At 36.0% G+C, this 24,224-nt stretch overlaps 4 protein-coding genes across 4 annotated transcripts; all 4 read right to left on the bottom strand.

The window, feature by feature from the left end:
• Window positions 1-465: 465 nt before the first annotated feature.
• On the bottom strand, window positions 466-2,556 carry LOC116116345 (pentatricopeptide repeat-containing protein At5g66520-like). The gene has a single exon (XM_031402434.1). The coding sequence runs from the start codon at window positions 2,554-2,556 to the stop codon at window positions 877-879; it is 1,680 nt and encodes a 559-aa protein (XP_031258294.1). The 3' UTR covers window positions 466-876.
• An 819-nt stretch (window positions 2,557-3,375) lies between these two features.
• LOC116116378 lies at window positions 3,376-7,426 on the bottom strand. Its single transcript, XM_031402463.1, has 3 exons — window positions 6,314-7,426; window positions 6,063-6,211; window positions 3,376-3,860 (listed from the first exon to the last, which is right to left on the bottom strand). Exons 1-3 carry the CDS (start codon window positions 7,250-7,252, stop codon window positions 3,611-3,613), a joined length of 1,338 nt encoding a protein of 445 aa, XP_031258323.1. The 5' UTR covers window positions 7,253-7,426; the 3' UTR covers window positions 3,376-3,610.
• Window positions 7,427-8,925: 1,499 nt separating this feature from the next.
• On the bottom strand, window positions 8,926-24,181 carry LOC116116344 (DEAD-box ATP-dependent RNA helicase 7-like; the record flags this gene model as incomplete). The annotated part of the gene is made up of 14 exons (XM_031402433.1): window positions 8,926-9,314; window positions 9,435-9,568; window positions 10,207-10,301; window positions 10,416-10,512; window positions 10,594-10,762; window positions 10,881-10,941; window positions 11,021-11,122; window positions 11,291-11,402; window positions 11,512-11,666; window positions 11,797-11,867; window positions 11,951-12,062; window positions 12,177-12,317; window positions 12,828-12,962; window positions 24,155-24,181. Coding segments are annotated over 14 exons (1,629 nt in total), but the record flags the coding sequence as incomplete, so codon positions are not given.
• LOC116116290 lies at window positions 13,021-14,936 on the bottom strand. The gene is made up of 3 exons (XM_031402389.1): window positions 13,998-14,936; window positions 13,734-13,895; window positions 13,021-13,044 (listed from the first exon to the last, which is right to left on the bottom strand). Exons 1-3 carry the CDS (start codon window positions 14,934-14,936, stop codon window positions 13,021-13,023), a joined length of 1,125 nt encoding a protein of 374 aa, XP_031258249.1.
• Window positions 24,182-24,224: the final 43 nt, after the last annotated feature.

Below are 24,224 nucleotides of genomic sequence, written 5' to 3'. Positions count from 1 at the left end.
GTGGTTTGACCCTTTTGTGTGGGTAGGTAGCTTGCATACAAAATCAAATATGAGAGCAGCAGCGAATCCATGACACGGTTTTAATCACAAGCCATGTCTATCATTGGATGCAAGATTACATTATAATTAATTATTATCTCAGAGAAAAATTTCAAACCCTCCCAAAATAAAATCCTGGTTTTCGTTAGATGAAAAAGAATCATTGGTATATTGAGTAACAGAGAGGAAATAATGTCAAAACTGGAAGTTTTGTCTGTAAGTTTAAGTTTTAGTCTCTGAGATTACCTGCGAAAGGTTGTTTTGAGCTTGACATTAAGCCTCAAATGATGTATGGGTTTCTCTGACTTTATTCTACTGGTAAAATTTTGAGAATGCAAATAGTACTGTTTAAACAAAGGAATTCTTTTAAAATAACAGCTGATGAGTAGCATTTGGAGTATTTATGAAATACAAAGACGACAGGAATCTGATTTATTAGTCATGCTTCAATAAAAAATTTACTCACCATGTTGATGTACAAAAGAGTACTGGTAAGAAGCTGAGCTTCATACTTAGTTTAGAAGGTAGCATAAGAGATTAGCAGTTGAGGTTGAAAGAACATACACTCAATGCTCCAATTTAAAGTCGTAATAGGAAGGATCGTTTTACCTCCATTAGGCAAATTATCGCGGAATTGTGTCCCCATTTACTCCATGTCCTAGAAGAGAATCGATTGCCTCTTAGTACAGCTCCATGAGCATCTTCCAACAAAAAATTTCTTACTGGTATTATGCTTAAATATTGCATGCATTAGTGTCATAACTTTTCTCAAGAGGAAGTTGATGTTCCCCCATAAAAGGACCTGTCTGCTTTGAAGTGGAACAGATATCTACATTATCATGACATCTGAGCCTCCATAGATAAGTCTCTAACATAATGCACACTACCTTCATTCTTCATCATTTTACTTATTTGATTCAAGAGCCATACTAGTTCCTCTGTCACAACATCAGGTGATCCTCTCACACAGAATTCATGAACTACTCCATCTACTTCAACCAAGCTACAGCCTGGGATTTCCTTTCTTATACTTCTTTCTTTCATCAAGACTCTAATTCTCTTTACATCATCATATCTACCAGCTTTTGCATATATATCACACAAGTTCATATAGAAAGCATGGTTCAGAGGATCCAAATCAATTAAATATAGAGCTACCTTTTCTCCTAACTCCACATTTCCATGCATTTGACAGCCCCCGAGTAACGCACCCCAAACAAACACATCTGGCTCCATTGGCATGACTCTAATAAGCCCTTCTGCATCATCAAAGAGCCCGGCTCGGCTGAGAATGTCAACCATACAAGCATAATGATGGACCTGTGGTTCCATCAAGTAAACATGTCTCATCATCTCAAAACACCAGCGACCTTTCTCTACAAAACCAGAATGAGCACAAGCCGACAACAGCCCCACGAATGTCACATGGTTTGGCGCCACCCCTTCCGATTCCATCTCTTCAAAAGTATCAAAAGCCTCCTTACCATACCCATGAAGCGCAAACACTGAAATCATTGCCGTCCATGCCAAAGTATCCTTCTTAGGCATTTCCTTAAAGACAGCATAAGCTCTTTCCACACAACCACATTTACCATACATGTTGACCAAAGCTGTCCCAATAACCACATCACACTCAAGTCCACTTCTCCTCAAGTAATTATGCACCCAATTCCCATGATCAATGGCACCAAGATTAGCACAAGCTGAAAGTACACTAGCAATGGTAATCTTATCAGGTCTAACCACATCATCACCACTCAAACTTAGCATTTCTTCAAAAAATTCCACAGCCTCTTTCGTGCGCCCACCTTGAACAAAACCCGTTATAATCGAATTCCAAGAAAAAATATTCCTTTTCTTCATCCTCCGGAACAAATCCAATGCCGCATCAAGATCCCCACTTCTCAAATACCCAATTATCATCGCATTCCAAGAAACCACATCCCTATTAAACATTTTATCAAACAACTTCCCTGCACTACTGACAAACCCACAGGTCATAAACAAACTTATCATAGAATTTTGGACAAACAAGTCACTACAAAACCCAAATCTGATGACATGGCCATAAATGCCACCTCCTACACGAACATCAAGCCTCCTTGTACATTCCTTTAAAAGGAATGGAAATGTGAGGCAATCAGGTGTAATGCCACTACAAAGCATTTGTTTATACAGTTTCAAAGACTGACACGAATCCGAATAATTTGTTTCAGTGGTTTTAGACGCGTATGCTCTGATCATGATGTTATATACATAAAGATCAGGGTTCTTTATGAGACGAAAAAGATTTGTAGCGTAACTAAGAGAGCCAGAATCTGATAAGGCGGAGAAGAAGAGGATGCGAGTGATGATGAAATTATGATGGTTTCTGCTAATATTAGGAGACGTTATAATTTGGGTATGGATTTGTTTAAGCTCTTTCATGTTCTTGCATTCTTCTATTGCATTTCTGAGAGTGAAAGTGAGCTCAGAGAATCGCCTGTTGGGCGTTGAAATTTTGGCGGGAAAACTCATCAACGAAAAACGTACTGTTGCTGATTTTAGCTTTTTTTGACATCGACTCCACTGGAGTGAAACATTTTTTTAGTCGTAGATCGAACTTTTAGGACTGAATAATAGGATTAAGACTATGGTGAAGACTTCATTAAATCATTAATTATTACGCGACTGGTCATTCTTCCTAGTTCCTAATCAAAGAACTGAGATTTTCCATTTTAGATTCTCAAAATGAAAGAAAGAGAAAGTTAAGTAAGCTAACCACTTACAAACAACGAATAAAATTTACCACTAATAGCAAATCAGTAATGATAAACTTACAATATTTTCTCATAAACTTTTTTTACAACTTGATATAGCAATTGAATTGACATTGTCACGTCAGATCCATCACACCGAAGACACAAAATGATTTTGATTAAACTAAAAAATAAGTCGTTCTTTCATAAAGAACAATCATTCCTTATGAAAGGAGGATCGTTTCTCACGAAAGAAGTGACCATTCCTTTTTAAAGAATAATCATTCTTTTGATTGTTCTTTATAAAAGAATTATTCCTTCACCGTTCGTTTTTAGTAATGTCTTAGATGTAATGGGAACTAACGTGACAATATCAATTTGCTATCACGTTAAAATTGTAAAAGAAAGTTGTAAAATTAAATTAGAAACATAGCATTTTTCATGACAAATATCACATACAAGCATTTGCAGCTTTAAAATTCACCCATTCAATAATGTCACTTACAAATCCTGTACACAAAATCTTTCCTTCAAACTTGAGTAACATGCTACACATACAAAATCTTAAGAGTGTTGCATTATTTTCATACGAATTTACTCTTTTTTTTTTTTGTTGCCATCGCGTGATGGTACAGCGGTTTGTATGTGTAGAACCATTGTTCCTCTGTTAAACATATGAAATAATGAAAGAACGGTATATTACAAGTTTTTGTTCAACAAAGTTGGTACATATCCGAGCTTCAAGGTCTTAACTTTCTGACCTCGATCGGAAAGATGCTGTTGAAAGTGTTGATAGAGAATCTGGGTTCCGGGCAGACATGGTTTATGCTGCCCTAAAGAAAACCTTCAACTCCATATCCTGACCTTACATCTCTGTAGATAGTGAGTGCTTCTTCCATGACTTTAGCTTGAGCCAGCAACTGTGCTCTCTTCTTACCAGATGGATGGGTGGAAAGATAATCTCTCAGCTTTGAGTCACCTGAAATTTGCCCCAACTTCTCATATACCCTTGGTGCCACTCGAGGATCGTAGCCCGCAGATGCAACCAACAGCAGTCCAATGTAATCTGCCTCCATTTCCATCCTACCAGAACAGATAAATAAGTATATTTAAGTTCAGCAATTGCCAGGACAACAGTTTCGTTTTCATAAAGCATTTCATGGTATTGAAAAACTAAATAAGCAAATACAATGAGAAAGAGCTGATAATGATGATGAATGCAGTTCCTCATCAGCATTGGCATTGACAATAAAATTTATTGGGTGATTAGTAATATAGTAAAGATTAACAAATGATTAATCATATCAATATCTACACAAGTAAAAAGAACTTAAATTTTTACCAATCAGAAAGTTTGTGCTAATATAGAGGAAAGAAGAGAGGGAGGAAGATCCTCAAGCAGCCAATCAATCTTTACCCAAAAAAGGGCATAGGGATTGGAACTACTGGCCTTTAGAGAATATAAAGTTGAAAATAAACTTTACACTTTACACGTTAGCCCACCACAGCACATCAGGACAATCAAAAGATGAGTGGACAGAGGAGACCTATTGCATTAATTACTGGAATAGGATATTGAACTTTAACAAAAATATATTTCAATTTTCACCCAGAGAATCAAAAAGCAAGATTAGGCAGAGTAATTCATACAGGAAGTTTCCACTTATTTTGGGGATTGACAAATAACTCGCATAATTAGTGATCCAAACAAACTAAGCTTTTACCAAACTTTTTTATTTTGGGCTCAATAGGAGTTTGATTTCCATTGATTCGTGTAACAGTCTACCACGTGTAGCATACAAGAGAGCATTTATAGATTCTACTGAAAAGTATAAAGAATGGTGTAGACAATAAATACAAGGATTATATCCAAATCCAAAAAAAGGATATGCCATTAGATACAAACAAGTTATCGAATTTTACCTGAGCAAATTTACACCTATGAAAGAAGGTTAGCATATTAATAAAGTGAACCCCTACCCAGTCAACAGTACAATAAAATAGATGCTTAACCACTATCTGATCTTACAAAACAAAGAAATTTCAGAGAGAAGGGAAAAAACGAGAACAAAAATAATAACCTTCCTCTAAAAGCATATGGGACTGAGCTGCTAGAGAACACACAAACATCATATGTCACCAGATATAGAAAGGCCTTCTTGTCAGTGTTAAGCAAATGCTAAGAGTAATTGCTCTGATTGTTTTTGGATATTCAACAAATATGAGACAGATTTGAGCATTTGTATGTTTATACAACTTCATTTTTATTGCAGTTTCAATAGCTTAGGTTCCTGATCAAATCATAAAATCTGTTAATTCAAGGAAGAACACCCAAAAGCCACAAGAGAAACAACTCTCCTCGCAGCTATCTAAGCACTTGCCTTAATACCTTCAAAAGATTCCAGGATGTTTGGAATTGGGAAACAATATGGCATTTATATAAAGGCATAAACTTCATGCACATAATGCATAAGGCATATCTATGCCATTCTAATCAACTGCAGAAGACTAAGCACCCAAAAGCTACAAGAGAAACAATTCTCCTCACAGCTACCTAAGCACTTCCCTCAATACCTTCAAAAGATTTCAGGATATTTGGAATTAGGAAGCAATATGGTGTCTTTATGATAAAAATTGGATTTAGCATTTTGGGATTTGGAATAAAATGGCAAAAACAGCTTTGATGAGATTTTAGATAACACCCCAACCAACAGTATTTCTCCAGATTAATTGTGTCCCTTGTTTCAAAAAGGAAAAAAAAATCATATCAAGAATGCAAATCAAGTAGACCACCTATTCCTATCCCAGAAATGAACCAAAAAATCAAAAATAAGAGAGAAGAAGATATACCCTAGAAGAACCCCTCTGATGGAAACTATCCATAACCATGAACCAACTGAGACAAAATGTTTTACCTTAAAAAACCCACAACTAGGAATACATTATGCCTGGTAAGATATGATGTATTACATTACACTATAAAATTTAAGAATCCCATATTTCCAAATAACTAGACTCTTTTTTTTTAAAGTTGGGGCAGGAATACTAGAATAAGAAGCTAAATTTAAAACACAGGGCCATGAGACAAGGGTAAAACAAAAAAGCATCAATGATAGAGGTGCAGAAGCATATGCCTAGCTTATATAATATGTTCCCAGACAAGTAGCACCTCCCAAGATTCCATAATTTATAGACAATATAACATAATTAGATCTTGCAAACATGCAACAAGATGTTTACGCAAAAGTCAACAGTTTCTAAAGAAAATAAACCCAGGGAACATACTTCCGCGAGAAAGGAAGCTTCAAGAAAAGAGTTGACATTGTATTGACAACATCAGGCATTACGAACTGATAGAGTATCAGTTGCAGGATGGCAAACCACAGATTTTTTGTAATCCCTTCAGCAGCATGTCGAGCCACAGCATGTCCAACCTAATTAGAAAAGAAAACATAAGCCATCGGCATATCCCTCCAAAATCCAATGTAAAGCCACTTCCAGCCTAGTAAACAATTCAAGAATCAACATAAGTATACCTCATGCCCAATAATGGTTGCTATCTCTGCATCAGTTCTAAAATGCTCAAGCAGCCCAGTAAACACCACTATCTTTCCGCCAGGTAAGCAAAAGGCATTAACAACAGGTTCATTGACCACCAAAACCTCCCAATTCAATCCATCCAAATGAGAAGTCGCAGCTTGTAATCCTCTCTCTTGACCCTTCTTCCTAGTGTGCTGAACCCACTTATCATCAAGAAATTCATCTTCTTTACGCCAATCTCCCTCAAGACTCCTCCCTTCAACAGTCTCACTCAAGGCCCTTAATGTTTCATGAGCTCTTCCCTCATGTTCTTCATCACTCTCAGGAGAGGCATACCCCATATCACTCCACACAGTCTCATGTTTTAACCCCTTTTGTAAAGCCCGAATTATATCATTTGATATCAATCTAACCCTCACGCTATCTGGGTGTATAGCAGGCAAAATCTTGCCCTTAAAAGCCGCTTTCATTTGCTGAAATTGGGTCTCTCCGATCTTTTTCTCAACAGCTTTTGATAAAAGCACAAAATGGGTTCTTTTAGTATATGGAACCGTCTCTAAATTCCCAAAATACAAAGTGATCACAATCCCAGAACCAACCAACACAACAATTAACACATTCGTTTGATTTTCAAACCACTTTCTTGGACCTCGTGGCCTAAAATGTTGTACATGATAACGGTCTACATAATAATATCTCTTAGTATTGTTGTAAATAGAATTGCAAAGATTCTTGTTAATACGAGTAGAAAAAACTACTCTCTGAGAAACAGAAAAAAATGAATTGAAGCCGGAAAACTTAGCTGTAGTTGCAGAGGTGTTTTGATAAATTCTTGAAGACGAGTCCTGGATTGGAGATTTCGGTAGAAAGGAAAGTTTTGAAGAGAGATTGCGAAAGGAATCGAGAACGAGTTTCGCTCTTCTGTAACATGCCATGACTGTGAAGGTTGAACAACATTCAAATGAACTAATGTATGAAAGAGGTCAATAGAAAAATTTCAAAAGAAGGAAAATAGTGAAAGAGAAAGAAGAGGTTGAGGGTGTGGATGTGGATGTGTATAGAAGTGGCAGACGGTGGAAGTAGAAATCTTACAGGGGTGTTTGTCCGAGCTTTAAGTTGCTGACTTAGTTTAAAAATTCTAAAATTAAGTTGCTAGGATGGGCCGTAACTTTTGTGGGTTTATAGGCTAAAATAAATAAGGTGGAGAGATTTTTTTTTTTTTTCTTATAAATTAGTTTGAAAAAGTATATTATTACATTATTTTTATTTAATTTTAAAATTTTATATTATACCCTTATTTTTATATTTCAAACAGATCATTTTACTATAGTACCTTTTTTAGTTATTTTAATAATAAAATATACGTATAAGCTACATTTTACCGAACGCGTCAACAACTTATCAGTCACTTTAACCAAACACGTAACTGCTTAAATTTTAAATGCTTATAAATTCAAATTAGCTGATTTGCATAAGTTTAAACACACCCTTAAGTCTTACCTATGTTATGCTTAACAGTTATGGTGACAAGTGCGTGGATTCTTTCACTGGGTCGAGCATTAGCATTATTTAGGCTATGTTAATTAAAGAGTTAACAACTTTTTCTCAATCGAATAATGGTTTAATGACATTTTTTCATGCATAAATTTTTAAAATACCATTTTATTATCTAAATTTATATTTTAATTATGAACAGAGAGTAAACTCGATCTAAGTTGTTAGGGTTTTTAAAAAGAACAGGTTACTGAGTCTTTTGATGGTAGAATATTAGATTTTAGTAATTGGGATTGATCAAAATTTGACTTGAAAGAGGCGACAGCGTAAACCCTAATTGTTCGATTGTCAACAATTAATAAAATTGACGATTGACGAAAGTAGGGTTTGAGAGATTTTTGTAAGTGATGATCGGAAAAAAGAATAATAGTAGTGTGAGATTGCACCGACGTCCAAAACAAAAAAGAAATACAAATTTGAATGGTAAAATATTATTTTAAAAATCTAGGTAAGACTGCCATTAAACCATTATTTGGAAGGAAAAAAGTCTTACATCTGTTTTATTTTTAGTGACTTTGTCTTTTCATAAATTGATCATATAATTAATTATATTTATCTTTATTTTAAGCCATTAAATCACAAAATAAATATATAACACGTTAATTTATATGATAAATTTGTAAGTATTTTTTTTCTTTTTTTTCATTAAAAATATACACAACAATAAATTTATGTTAATAAAATGTAATTCACATTACAATACATCTGCTCATGAAATTTTGTCCTCATTCGATTGACAAAATATGCCTATTCAATGGATTTCTTAATATCTTTGGTAGAGACCGGTCGACAGTCGCTCAAATTCAAACGAGTTCAAGATACAGCTATCTCAGACATTGTATAGTAGACACATCACACATCAGATAAAATCCCAACTTTCCGTTCCTTTTAAAAGGATTCAGAAATCTGAACCCCACTGCTTACACTTGTCCACGTACTGCTACAAACGTAATATTGCTGAATAAAATTGAACAAATATTTAAATATAATCTTCTTACATTTTTTTTAAATTTGTTTATTTTTGGGTTTTCTAAAAATCCCTTTTTTTTAAATATTAAAAATAAAAAACATAAAAACACATAGGAATATAATACTATAACTAGCCAATCAATGGTTGAAATTCCTAAGATATTGAATAATTTCATCATCATCAGAATTAACTCTGGCTTTAAATTATAAATTGTTCCACTTACGGGATTTTCAGATTGGTGGTAACTTCCAACACTTACCATCTCCTACCGTTATTACCACCTCTACCCCCACCAGAAAATCTGTTATTTCTTCTATCAGAAAACCCACCACCTCTGCCACCAGAAAATCTACTACCACCACCAAAGCCACCACGACCACCACCACCAAATCTTCCCCTCGGCTGTTCTCTTTCTTGTAAGCGTGGTAATTCTTTCAAAACCTCTATGCTCACATTAGCCGCATTTTCCTGACCTGCAACAAGAAAAAACATGAGCAACCAAATGAAGACCAGATATTATGCTTCTAGAGATCTTATTTAATAGATATATCCACTCATGACTGCTATGAAAAAGCCACAAAGCAGAAACATACCAGAAAGAAACAAGTCCAAATCTTCCACTGCCACATCAAACACAGCACCCTTTCCATCAGCTGTGAGAGTCATACCCTGCACTGACTCTACTTTCTCCTCAGGCACGAATCTCCTCAATACACCGTAAGCGAAGCTACAATATCATTTCATGAAATCCGGGAGTCAAGACAAAGTTAAACGGCTAAATTGACAGGGAATGAAGCAGTACAAAAAGACATAAGCCTTGAACTTCAAAACTCCTATTCGTACAACTACATCAAAGTACACAACCCTCCATGTTGATCAGACAAAACAAATACCAAGAAAATGGATGAATAAGAAATCAAACATGTCAGAAACACTCCCAGTCAATGAAATCCTAGCAATGGGGGTATGATACTAAAACCTACGAATGTGATATCCTAGATAAAATATCAATTTTGCCATCTTTCTTAGAACTCAGGACAAGAGGTACAAGAGCCTATAGAACAGATCCTGATCATTTTTGCCTGCTTCTTCAATTGAATAAAAGTCAACACCACTCTTTTCATTTCCTCCCTTTTCACTCTTTAATTTCACTGTTACAGACAATCAGACACACGAAGCCATAGCTCATAAGTACACAGAACACTAGTCCAGACATCAAAAGGCTTGTTGAGCCATGAAAACATGTCATCACACTAGTCTCGTATTCTTTGTGAAAGAAGATGCAAACAATTCACCTTTCTTCTTAATGTGGAATGTGGACATCAAAGATCAAAAGTGCAAATTGGTAAAATTTTAGGAGCTTACGATGGTGTGTAGATGGGCTTCCCAGCTTCAAGAAGCACCGAAACATGGTTGTCCAAAGAACCAAGTAGTGATCTGGTCTTTATCTCGGTATAACCCTGCAATCATACAATAAGGTAGGTATTTCAATACAGACAAAAATCAGTGGTTCGATGGAACACACAAATGCAAAAATAGATATAACAACGCAGAAATAGAACCAAAGAACTTACAGCAGTCTTGGCAAGTGCTTTTGAAAGCAATTCCACTGCTGATAGACCGGAAGCGTCCAGTAGCTCCTGGGCAGCAGACTTGAACACAGGAATTACACTGCAATTTAAAATGTAAATATTAAAAAATATAGACTGAAAACACCTTAAGCACCCAGATGAACTCAAACAGAAAGCACACCTGTCAGAAACTTGGGTTATTGTCTCAGCAGCTTCCACACCAACAGCTTTAGCTATATCAGCTGGCTGAGGTGCAGATATGTGCTCAAATTTTACACCAGATTCTCTTTCTATCTTAGATACATTTGACCTTCTAGGATCATAAAGCATAACAGCGACTCCAGAATTGCCTACAAAATTATAGTGCTTATCAGCAACTCATCAAACTTTTGAACATCTGAAAACAAGATATAAAAACAATCCATCCCTTCCAAAAGGTTAATTAAATGCCAACTTTTTAACATATACCTGCTCTTCCTGTACGTCCAGATCGATGAATGTAGGCTTCTACATCACGAGGAGGCTCACACTGAAACATAAACATTAATGTCAGTATTCCAGACATGACAAAATAAAAAGTTTTTCAAAGCACATACAGTGACACAAACCTGGATAATTAACTGCACATCATTGATGTCTAATCCTCGTGCTGCCACATTTGTAGCCACCAACGTCATAAACTTGCCTGACCTGAAACCAGAAAGTGTGACCTACGGGTACAAGATCACAAAATTAAACAAAGGTAAGCAACATAATTAATCTATAAGTACAAGATCACAAATTAAACAAAAGCGAATTAATCAACATGTTGGATGAAACTGAACTTTTTACAAGATTGCTTTTATAGGGTATCTTTCACAAAAGTAAACACAATTTACCTCACGCTGAGACTGCTGTATGTCCCCATGTAAAGCTCGTGCTCCCGGTAACACGTCAGCAAGTTGAGAAGCAGATTCCTTTGTCTCGGTGAAAATAATTGTGCGGCCTCCACTGAAACAGGACGGTACAACAATTAGTCTTGTACAAGGCAATTCAATAGAAGATTCTAATAATATCATAATCACGATTAAACAATAACTTAGCACTACAAACAACTAACCTGCTATAACAACGAATAACATCCGGAATAACTTGAGCTCTTGCTGTACTGGAACAGGGAAGAACAAAATGTCTTACATTTGTACTAGCCTTCATTTTCTCATTGCCAACAAGATCAATAGTTTTCTTATTTGGCTTGAGAAACTTAGAAGCGATCTGGCAATGAATAACACAAAGAATCATTGGCATAAAATCACAATTCATAAATTATTAGAGAAGAGGTTAGCATACTAAAAACCAAATCCAGGAAAGAAAAATAATCCACAATCATTATGTAAAAACGAACATGTTTCACCCAGTCTGGCAAGGTAGCACTAAAGAGAAGTGTCTGAACTTTATTAGCATCCTCAACTTTGCCTGAAAAATTAGTACAGAAGATTAAAAATGCCATAAAAAACTTCCATGCAATCACACAGTACTTTTATGTGAAGGATACATACCAAGAATAAGTTCGACATCATCAACAAAACCCATCCTTAGCATTTCATCAGCCTCATCAAGAACCCGAAACTTCAAAGAAGTAAAATCAATATTTCCCCTCTCTATGTGATCCTGTGGCACAAATACAGCAACAACCATAAGATCCATACATAAAACCAAATTGTCACACCCATCTAATCTCCAAGAAATCTGTAGATTAGAAAAAAGGGCTCAAGTGAAATCAACCTTGACACGGCCTGGGGTTCCGATGACTATATCAACTCCTTTCTTTAATTTAAACTCCTGAGAATGATAGGGAGCACCTCCATATAAACAACATGAGGATAACCCCATTGCCCCACCATAAACATCAAAGTCTTCATGCACCTGAACAAACCCAAAAAGAGTCACANGTTAAAATTCTACATAAGTTTACCAATATCATAACTTTACCAGTGTTTGCAGTGTAATTTTAGTTAACCAATATCATAAATTTCTACATAAATGTATGAGAGGTAAAAAGATAACAATGAACTAAAAAAAATAGTGTCAAAAAACTCAGAACTAACCTTTATGTGAGCTGAAGCCTTGTTAGTTGTTGTGAAGACCCCAGAAGATTCAACAATATACTCAACCCCATAATCGCCCCAAGGGATCTCAACCGGGTCCCTAGGCAGAGAATTAAACGTTAGACCTTAAGTAGAATCAATTACTTATGTTTGTTGAAGTTTGTGATGGAGTTGATTTACAATCCATAGAGTTAAACGTTAGACCTTAAGTAGAACCCATAATGACTCCTAACTGTTATGGATATATATGCACACAGATTTTGGCAGATGGGAGAGGCAAGTTTGATGAACTTCAAATCTAACATTTGGTGCCGTGCCAATATCATACCTGTTTAGCCAATTCTCTAGTCGGTAAAAGTACCAAAACGCTTGGTGCCCTGCCATACCCGGTCTTTCTCAATCCCTTTGTCGACCCATTAACTAGAGACTCTAAAATTGGCAACACAAAGGCCAGTGTTTTGCCCTACATTATTTAAAACATGGCCAAAGCATAAATAAACAAGAGAATCCAGACAGTAATCCTATATTGCGAGGCGATCAATCAACTGCATGAAAAGAATAAGTACACAAATTAACAAATATATTCTACTACACCTCAAAATCGTACTAATAACTCTAGACCCAAAACTCTACTCTTCTCAGAAGATCAGTAATGGAGTTAATCTAAGTAAACTAAAAACATATTTCAGTGCTTTGTCCTAAACGGCATTTTGGTTTTTATTCAATTAAAGCTGGCGGTATTATACAATCAAAAAAATTCAATTATCATGACCTTAAATGCACATCATAAAAGGAGGAAGCCACCCCAGTAATAAACATTCCCAAACACAAATTGTGCATCATTTGTCACTCTCGCATTACAATTCAAATTATTCTGNTTAAAAAACCCACAACTAGGAATACATTATGCCTGGTAAGATATGATGTATTACATTACACTAAAAAATTTAAGAATCCCATATTTCCAAATAACTAGACTCTTTTTTTTTAAAGTTGGGGCAGGAATACTAGAATAAGAAGCTAAATTTAAAACACAGGGCCATGAGACAAGGGTAAAACAAAAAAGCATCAATGATAGAGGTGCAGAAGCATATGCCTAGCTTAGATAATATGTTCCTAGGCAAGTAGCACCTCCCAAGATTCCATAATTTATAGACAATATAACATAATTAGATATCGCAAACATGCAACAAGATGTTTACACAAAAGTCAACAGTTTCTAAAGAAAATAAACCCAGGGAACATACTTCCGCGAGAAAGGAAGCTTCAAGAAAAGAGTTGACATTGTATTGACAACATCAGGCATTACGAACTGATAGAGTATCAGTTGTAGGATGGCGAACCACAGATTTTTTGTAATCCCTTCAGCAGCATGTCGAGCCACAGCATGTCCAACCTAATTAGAAAAGAAAACATAAGCCATCGGCATATCCCTCCAAAATCCAATGTAAAGCCACTTCCAGCCTAGTAAACAAATCAAGAATCAACATCAGTATACCTCATGCCCAATAATGGTTGCTATCTCTGCATCAGTTCTAAAATGCTCAAGCAGCCCGGTAAACACCACTATCTTTCCGCCAGGTAAGCAAAAGGCATTAACAACAGGTTCATTGACAACCAAAACCTCCCAATTCAATCCATCCAAATGAGAAGTCGCAGCCTGTAATCCTCTCTCTTGACCCTTCTTCCTAGTGTGCTGAACCCACTTCTCATCAAGAAATTCATCTTCTTTACGCCAATCTCCCTCAAGATTCCTCCCTTCAACAGTCTCACTCAAGGCCCTTAATGTTTCATGAGCTCTTCCCTCATGTGCTTCATCACTCTCAGGAGAGGCATACCCCATATCACTCCACACAGTCTCATGTTTTAACCCCTTTTGTAAAGCCCGAATTATATCATTTGATATCAATCTAACCCTCACGCTATCTGGGTGTATAGCAGGCAAAATCTTGCCCTTAAAAGCCGCTTTCATTTGCTGAAATTGGGTCTCTCCGATCTTTTTCTCAACAGCTTTTGATAAAAGCACAAAATGGGTTCTTTTAGTATATGGAACCGTCTCTAAATTCCCAAAATACAAAGTGATCACAATCCCAGAACCAACCAACACAACAATTAACACATTCGTTTGATTTTCAAACCACTTTCTTGGACCTCGTGGCCTAAAATGTTGTACATGATAACGGTCTACATAATAATATCTCTTAGTATTGTTGTAAATAGAATTGCAAAGATTCTTGTTAATACGAGTTGAAAAAACTACTCTCTGAGAAACAGAAGAAAACGAATTGAAGCCAGAAAACTTAGCTGTAGTTGCAGAGGTATTTTGATAAATTCTTGAAGACGAGTCCTGGATTGGAGATTTCGGTAGAAAGGAAAGTTTTGAAGAGAGATTGCGAAAGGAATCGAGAACGATTTTCGCTCTTCTGTAACATGCCATGACTGAAGGTTGAACAACATTCAAATGAACTAATGTATGAAAGAGGTAAATAGAAAAATTTCAAAAGAAGGAAAATAGTGGAAGAAAGAAGAGATTGAGGGTGTGGATGTGTGTAGAAGTGGCAGACGGTGGAACTCTTAAAAGGGTATTTGTCAGAGCTTATACGCTGATAAAATTAGTTGGCAAGTTATAAAATTAAGTTGGTATGTTTGGTTAAACTGTTTTAGACTTAAATAAGTTGAGAGAATGTACTGTTTTTTTTTTTTTTTTTTTTCTTATAAATTAATTTGATAAAATATATTACTACGTTATCTTAATTTAATTTTAAAATTTTATATTATACTCTTATTTTTATATTTCAAATAGGTCATTTTACTATAATACCTCTTTTAGTTATTTTAATAATAAAATATACTCATATTTTACCAAACGCATCAACTACTTATCAGTCACTTTAACTAAACACGTAACTATTTAAATTTCAAGTGCTTATAAACTCAAATTAACTTATAAGCTAATTTTCATAAGTTTAGACAAACACCCCCTAATTCTTACCTATGTTATGCTTAACAGTTATGGTGACAAATGTGTAGATTCTTTCACTGGGTTGAGCATTAGCATTATTTAGGTTATGTTAATTAAAGAGTTAACGGCTTTTTCTCACTCGAAAATAGTTTAATGACATTTTTTCACGCATAAATTTTTAAAATACCACGTTATTATCTAAATTTATATTCCAATTATGAACAGAGAGTAAACTCGATCTAAGCCATTAGGGCTTTTAAAGAGGGAAGGTCGATAAGTCTTTTGATGGTAGAATATTGGATTTTGGTAGTTAAGATTGATTAAAATTTGACTTGAGAGAGATAATTGTATAAACCCTTTTGATGGTAGAATATTGGATTTTGGTAGTTAAGATTAATTAAAATTTGACTTGAGAGAGATAATTATACAAACCCTAATCGTTCGATTGTCAACAATTGTTGAGGTTGACGAGAATAGAGTTTAAGAGATTTTTGTTAGTAATGATTAAGAAAGAAAATGGTAATAATATGAGATAGCACGCACCAACGTTAAAATCAAAAACAAAATATAAATTTAAATAATAAAATAATATTTTAAAAGTCTAGGTGATAATCTCATTAAACCATTTTTTGAATGAAAAAAAGTCTTTACGTCTTAATTAAAATATCTGTTTAACTTATAGTAACTTTGTCTTTCCATAAATTAATCATATAATTAATTATATTTATCTTTATTTTAAGCCATTAAATCACAATATAAGTATATAACACGTTAATTTATATGATAAATTTGTAATTATTTTCCTTCTTTTTTTTCATTAAAAATATACACAACAATAAATTTACGTTAATAAATAGTAATTCACGTTACAATACATCTGCTCATGAAATTTTGTCCTCATTCGATTAACAAAATAATGTATATTCAATGGATTTCTTAAGGTCTTTGGTGGAGACCGATCGACACGACAGTCGCTCAGATTCAAACGAGTTCAGGATACAGCTATCTCAGACATTGTATAGTAGACACATCACACATCAGATAAAATCCCAACTTTACGTTCCTTTTAAAAGGATTCAGAAATCAGAACCCCACTACTTACACTTGTCCACGTACTGCTACTACAAACATAATAAAATTGAACAAATATTTAAATATAATCTTCTTACACTTTGATCAAAATTGGAGATTCATGGGGGCACCAAAAAACCCCGTTACGTAAAAAATAAAAATAAAAAACATAAAAACACTTAGGAATGTAATACTATAACTAGCCAATCTATGGTTGAAATTCCTAAGATATTGAATAATTTCATCATCATCAGAATTAACTCTGGCTTTAAATTATAAATTGTTCCACTTACGGGATTTTCAGATTGGTGGTAACTTCCAACACTTACCATCTCCTACCGTTATTACCACCTCTACCCCCACCAGAAAATCTGTTATTTCTTCTATCAGAAAACCCACCACCTCTGCCACCAGAAAATCTACTACCACCACCAAAGCCACCACGACCACCACCACCAAATCTTCCCCTCGGCTGTTCTCTTTCTTGCAAGCGTGGTAATTCTTTCAAAACCTCTATGCTCACATTAGCCGCATTTTCCTGACCTGCAACAAGAAAAAACATGAGCAACCAAATGAAGACCAGATATTATGCTTCTAGAGATCTTATTTAATAGATATATCCACTCATGACTGCTATGAAAAAGCCACAAAGCAGAAACATACCAGAAAGAAACAAGTCCAAATCTTCCACTGCCACATCAAACACAGCACCCTTTCCATCAGCTGTGAGAGTCATACCCTGCACTGACTCTACTTTCTCCTCAGGCACGAATCTCCTCAATACACCGTAAGCGAAGCTACAATATCATTTCATGAAATCCGGGAGTCAAGACAAAGTTAAACGGTTTAATTGACCAATGAATGAAGCAGTACAAAAAGACATAAGCCTTGAACTCAAAACTCCTATTCGTACAACTACATCAAAGTACACAACCTCCGATGTGATCAGGACAAAACAATACCAAGAAAATGGATGTAATAAAAAATCAAACATGTCAGAAACACTCCCAGTTCAATGAATCGCTACACTGGGGGTAGACACTAAAACCTAACGAATGTGATATACTAGATAAACATACAATTTTGCCATCTTTCTTAGAACTCGGACAAAGTACAAGAGCCTATAGAAACAGATCTGACATTTTTGCCTGCTTCTACAATTGAATAAAAGTCAGGACCACTCTTTTCATTTCCTCCTCTTTCAACTCTTTAATTCATTGTTACGACAATCAGACACCGAAGCCATAGCTCATAGTACACAGAAACTAAGTCCAGACATCAAAAGGCTGTTGAGCATGAAAACATGCATCACACGTCTCGTATTCTTTGTGAAAGAAGATGCAAATAATTCACCTTTCTTTAATGTGGAATGTGGACATCAAAGATAAAGTGCATATTGGTAAAATTTTAGGAGCTTCGATGGTGTGTAGATGGGCTTCCCAGCTTCAAGAAGCACCGAACATGGTTGTCCAAAAGACCAAGTAGTGATCTGGTCTTTATCTCGGTAAACCCTGCAATCTACAATAAGGTAGGTTTTCATACAGACAAAAATCAGTGGTTCGAGGAACACAAATGCAAAAATAGATATAACACGCAGAAATAGAACCAAAGAACTTACAGCAGTTCTGGCAAGTGCTTTTGAAGTATTCACCTGCTGATAGACACCGAAGAGTCCAGTAGCTCCTGGGCAGCGAGACTCGAATACGGAATTACACTGCATTTAAATGTAATATATTAAAAAATATAGACGAAAGCACCTTACGCACCCAGATGAAACTCAAAACAGAAAGCACACCTGTCAGACATTGGGTTATTGTCTCAGCAGCTTCCACACCAACAGCTTTAGCTATATCACTGTGAGGTGCAGAATGTGCTCAAATTACACCAGATTCTCTTTCTATTCCTTAATACATTTGACCTTACTAGGATCATAAGCATAACCGACCTCCAGATTGCCTACAAAATATAGTGCTTATCAGCAACTCCTCAAACTTTTGAACATCTGAAAACAGATATAAAAACAATCCAGCCCCTTCCAAAAGGTTAATTAAATGCCACTTTTTAACATATACCTGCTCTGCCGTACGTCCAGATCGATGAATGTATGCTTCTACATCACGAGGAGGCTCACCTGAAACATAAACATTATGTCCAGTATTCCAGACATGACAAAATAAAAAGTTTTCAACACGATACAGTGACACAAACCTGGATAATTAACTGACACATCATTGATGTTCTAATCCCGCGTGCTGCCACATTTGTAGCCACCAACGTCATACATAAACTTGCCTGACCTGAAACCAGAAAGTGTGACCTACGGGTACAAGATCAACAAAATTAAACAAAGGTAAGCAAATAATTATCTATAAGTACAAGATCACAAATTAAACAAAAGCGAATTATCAACATGTTGGATGAAAACTGAACTTTTTACAAGATTGCTTTTATAGGGTATCTTGCACAAAAGGAAACAATTACCTCACGCTGAGATGCTGTATGTCCCCATGTAAAGCTCGTGCTCCCGGTAACACGTCAGCAAGTTGAGAAGCAGATTCCTTTGTCTCGGTGAAAATAATTGTGCGGGCTCCACTGAAACAGGACGGTACAATAATTGTCTTGTACAAGGCCACTTCAATAGAAGATTCTAATAATATCATATCTACGATTAAACAATAACTTACACTACAAACAACTAACCTGCTATAACAACGAATAACATCCGGAATAAACTTGAGCTCTTGGCTGTACTGGAACAGGGAAGAACAAAATGTCTTACATTTGTAACTGAGCCTTCTTTTCCTCATGCCAACAGATCAATAGTTTCTTATTTGGCTTGAGAAACTTAGAACGATCTGGCAATGATAACACAAAGAATCATTGGCTAAAATCACACATTCATAAATTATTAGAGAAGAGGTTAGATACTAAAAACCAAATCCAGGAAGAAAAATAATCCACAATCATATGTAAAAACGAACATGTTTCACCCAGTCTGGCAAGGTAGCACCTAAAGAGAAGTGTCTGAAACTTTATACATCCCAACTTTGCCTGAAAAATTAGTACAGAAGATTAAAAATGCCATAAAAACTTCCATGCAATCACACAGTACTTTTATGTGAAGGATATATACCAAGAATAAGTTCGCATCATCAACAAACCATCCTTAATCATTTCATCAGCCTCATCAAGAACCCGAAACTTCAAAGAAGTAAACAATAATTTCCCCTCTCTAGTGATCCTGTGGCACAAATACAGCAACAACCATAAGATCGATACATAAACCAATTGTCACATCCATATATACTCCAAGAATCTGTAGATTAGAAAAAAGGGCTCAGTGAAATCAACCTTGACACGGCCTGGGTCCTATGACTACATCAACTCCTTTCTTTAATTTAAACTCTGAGAATGATAAGGAGCACCTCCATATAACAACATGAGGAAACCCCATTGCCCCACCATAACATCAAAGTCTTCATGCACCTGAACAACCAACAAAGAGTCAACACAAAATAAAAAAAAAAAAAAAAACCTTCTATAAATTAGACATGTATCACTATCCCATATCATACTGTTTAGCCAATTATCTAGTCGGTAAAAGTACCAAAACGCTTGGTGCCTGCCATATTCCGGTCTTCCTCAATCCCTTTGTCGGCCATTAACTAGAGACCTAAAATTGCAACACAAAGGCCAGGTTTTGCCCTGCATTATTTAAACATGGCCAGAGCATAAATAAACAAGAGAATCCGACAGTAATCCTATATTGCGAGGCGATCAATCAACCACATGAAAAGAATAAGTATACAAATGAACAAATACATCTACTACACCTCAAATCGCACTAATAGCTCTAGCCCAAAACTCTACCTTCCCAGAAGATCAGTTATGGGAGTCATTAAGTAAACTAAAAACATATTTCAGTGCTTTGTCCTAAACGGCATTTTGGTTTTTATTCATTAAAGCTGGCGGTATAATCAATCAAAAAATTCAATTATCATGACTAAAAGCACATCATAAAAAGGAGAGCAGCCCCATAATGAACATTCCAAACACAATTGTGCATCATTTGTCACTCTCGCATTACAATTTATATTTTAGTCTGATGCTAATTCAACTTCCAGATTACAAAATGACTTTGCAAGCTACCAGGATGCAGCATTCTCCCAAACTAAGATATCAAAATTAAAAAAAAAAAATCAATCTAAAAGAGAAATTTACCTGACCAGTGCGTGCACGTCCCAACTAAGTCAGGCCATCAGAACCATTTCAAAAGTGGTGGCCTGAATTGGAAACAGAGACTCAATACCCTTAGACTTGAGTTTCTCTCTCAATGGTTCCGATATTCGAAACCGAGAAAATATCATTCGGATTCTCACTCTTCCTCTCCATTCCACCCTCAGCATCTACTCGTTCGCCTTTGCTTCTTCTTATCCGATTTCAAATCACAGGCTCGCCTAATTTTGTATTCCGAGCTCGTTTCACTTCTTTTCTTCGTCTTCTTCTTCCATAACCTTTCGCTTCTTGCTATCCTTCTTCTTAGACCTTTCAGAGTCATCCGTCTTATTCTTTGAGTCCTTCTTTTTCTTCTTTTCCGCCGAAAAGTCAGTTTCGTCTAAACTTTGAAGAGCTATTTTCTTCTTCATCTTCCTCTCTTCTTTCGTTCCGTTAACGTCAAAGAGTGCTAAAGAAGGCATGTAGAGAGAGGTGCAGAGAGTTTCTTTTCTGGGTAAGTAGGTATAGAGAGTCTCTCCTGCTACACAAATTTGTGGCAGTGAGTCGCAGAAGCAGGAGAGAAAGAGGAAGAATAAGAGTTAGGGTTCGAGCTTTTATTGTTTGGCAGTGGAGCTATTTTGGGACGTTGGATGCGAAACCCTATTTTTGTTTGTATATCTGCCGTTGGATTAAACTGATCTGATTTAGAGGTTATGAAAAGCATCCCACCGTACGGGATTGTGGCGCAAAATGCCAGGCTGGGGCTTAACATAAAATATCGGAAGTACCCCTCTTTCCGTATTAAAGAAAACGGTAAGACTGTGCACGGTATGCCTATGAAAATTACTCCCATAATTTATCTTTTAATTTGGTCATTATCATGTTTAGTTCAATAGTTAACTCAAATAATATAAGAGGTGAGAAGTAATATAAGGGCTGTGTGATTATCGGCTCCAAATGCGGTATTTTAAGATTAATGTGACAATCATATTTTTCTAACAATTTTATCCTTATTTAATAAAAATTTTGTGGTCATGGAAATGCCCTCAGACTACCAAACACATCCCCTCACCTCCCTCATCAAAACCCTTATCATCTCCACCCCTCCACACCACCAAATCGTCGGCGTCACTCACTGTGGAATCGTGCACTTCTTGTCGATTTTTGGCCAATTCTAGCAACAAAAACATATCCAGACACCACCTTTTGATCCACTGGCATCCCTTCTCTAAAACCCCCACCACCCAAGCTCTGATTGCCCATCGGTAGTTGCCCCCCACTCCCCTAACGACTTGCACAATAGTTGAAATTGGTTTTTAAATTGAAGTTTGGTTGAAGGGAAATTGATTATTTATGGTAGTGTTTCTTATTGTTGATTGATTGTATTTTTTTTTCTGGCCGTCTTCCCTATTGTCGGCCACCAAAACCACCTGCCTTTGGACTATGCCCACCACCTACTCGTCCCTTTGCCCCAACCAACACCCATGCACATCTCCCCCTTGTGTGTTGCTCCCACACACATCTCCAGCGTGCACAGCTCACCGCACACTGAGCACACAAGCCCATGTGGCACCCAAAATCTGGCCATTGTGAGGGCCAAGAAACAGCCATTTGGCAGCTACTTTTGTCCCACGCAACAGCCAATATGGCCACCGTGAGAGAATTTTAGAAAGAGGGTGCTTGTTAGAGAAATTTTAGATGTGGAGGGTTATTTTAAAATTTTGATTTTTAATTTTATTTCAGATTTCATGCAATACAAATTACGACTTTACCCTTTGACTGTTACGTTCAATGAATGTGGGAATATGAAATTGGTGAGAACTTACCATTTCACTAAACTGTCATTTGTCACGGGCTGAGAGTTTGTAAACAATAACTAGCACACAAACAACTAACCTGCTATAACAACGAATAACATCCGGAATACTGAGCTCTTGCTGTACTGGAACAGGAAGAACAAAATGTCTTACATTTGTACTAGCCTTCATTTTCTCATTTCCAACAAGACAATAGTTTTCTTATTTGGCTTGAGAAAATTAGAAGCGATCTGGCAGTGAATAACACAAAGAATCATTGGCATAAAATCACAATTCCTAAATTATTAGAGAAGAGGTTAGCATATAAAACCAAATCCAGAAAGAAAAATAATCCACAATCATATGTAAAAACGAACTGTTTCACCCAGTCTGGCAAGGTAGCACTAAAGAGAAGTGTCTGAACTTTAAGCATCCTCAACTTTGCCTGAAAAATTAGTAAGAAGATAAAAATGCCATAAAAAACTTCCAGCAATCACAGTACTTTTATGTGAAGGATACATACCAAGAATAAGTTCGACATCATAACAAAACCCATCCTTAGCATTTCATCAGCCTCATCAAGAACCCGAAACTTCAAAGAAGTAAATCAATATTTCCCCTCTCTATGTGATCCGTGGCACAAATACAGCAACAACCATAAGATCATACATAAACCAAATTGTCACACCATATAATCTCCAAGAAATCTGTAGATTAGAAAAAAGGGCTCAAGTGAAATAACCTTGACACGGCTGGGTTCCATGACTACATCAACTCCTTTCTTAATTTAAACTCCTGAGAATGATAGGAGCACCTCCATATAAACAACCTGAGGATAACCCCATTGTCCCACCATAAACATCAAAGTCTTCATGCACCTGAACAAACCAAAAAAGAGTCACAAAAATAAAAAAAAAAAAAAAAAACCTTCTATATATTAGACATGTATAACTACATCTCAATATCATACCTGTTTAGCCCATTCTCTAGTCCGTAAAAGTACCAAAACGCTTGGGCCTGCCCTATCCGGTCTTCCTCAATCCCTTTGTCGGCCCAACTAGAGACTCTAAAATTGGCAACACAAAGGCCAGTGTTTTGCCCTGCATTATTTAAAACATGGCCAGGCATAAATAAACAAGAGAATCCAGACAGTAATCCTATATTGCGAGGCGATCAATCAACCCATGAAAAGAATAAGTAACAATGAACAAATAATTCTACTACACCTCAAAATCGCACTAATAGCTCTAGACCAAAACTCTACTCTTCCAGAAGATCAGTTAGGAGTCAATCTAAGTAAACTAAAAACATATTTCAGTGCTTGTCCTAAACGGCATTTGGTTTTATTCAATTAAGCTGGCGTATATACAATCAAAAAAATTCAATTATCATGACCTTAAATGCACATCATAAAAGGAGGAAGAGCCCCAGTAATGAACATTCCCAAACCAAAATGTGCATCATTTTCACTCTCGCATTACAATTTATATTATTCTGATGCTAATTCAACTTCCAGATTACAAATATGACTTGCAAGCTACCAGGATGCAGCATTCTCCCAAACTAGATATCAAATTAAAAAAAAAAATCAATTAAAAGAGAATATTATACCTGACCAGTGCGTGCACGTCCAACTAAGTCGAGCCATCAAGAACCATTTCAAAAGTGGTGGTGAATTGGA

Source organism: Pistacia vera, unplaced genomic scaffold (genome assembly GCF_008641045.1).
Source record: "Pistacia vera cultivar Batoury unplaced genomic scaffold, PisVer_v2 Contig77, whole genome shotgun sequence".
Classification (NCBI taxonomy): domain Eukaryota; kingdom Viridiplantae; phylum Streptophyta; class Magnoliopsida; order Sapindales; family Anacardiaceae; genus Pistacia; species Pistacia vera.
This window is presented reverse-complemented; position numbering and strand designations above follow the sequence as displayed.

What these genes read in the sequence shown, in the direction of transcription:
- LOC116116345 (XM_031402434.1), bottom strand. Translation starts at nt 2,556, where the DNA reads ATGAGTTTTCCCGCCAAAATTTCAACGCCCAACAGGCGATTCTCTGAG.
- LOC116116378 (XM_031402463.1), bottom strand. Translation starts at nt 7,252, where the DNA reads ATGGCATGTTACAGAAGAGCGAAACTCGTTCTCGATTCCTTTCGCAAT. An exon ending in CAACCATTATTGGGCATGAG is followed by an intron (nt 6,212 to 6,313) that starts GTATACTTATGT and finishes TTTTCTAATTAG; the next exon opens with GTTGGACATGCTGTGGCTCG. An exon ending in AAGCTTCCTTTCTCGCGGAA is followed by an intron (nt 3,861 to 6,062) that starts GTATGTTCCCTG and finishes CTGTTCTGGTAG; the next exon opens with GATGGAAATGGAGGCAGATT.
- LOC116116290 (XM_031402389.1), bottom strand. Translation starts at nt 14,936, where the DNA reads ATGGCATGTTACAGAAGAGCGAAAATCGTTCTCGATTCCTTTCGCAAT. An exon ending in CAACCATTATTGGGCATGAG is followed by an intron (nt 13,896 to 13,997) that starts GTATACTGATGT and finishes TTTTCTAATTAG; the next exon opens with GTTGGACATGCTGTGGCTCG. An exon ending in CGCGGAAGTATGTTCCCTGG is followed by an intron (nt 13,045 to 13,733) that starts GTTTATTTTCTT and finishes CTTTTCATGCAG; the next exon opens with TTGATTGATCGCCTCGCAAT.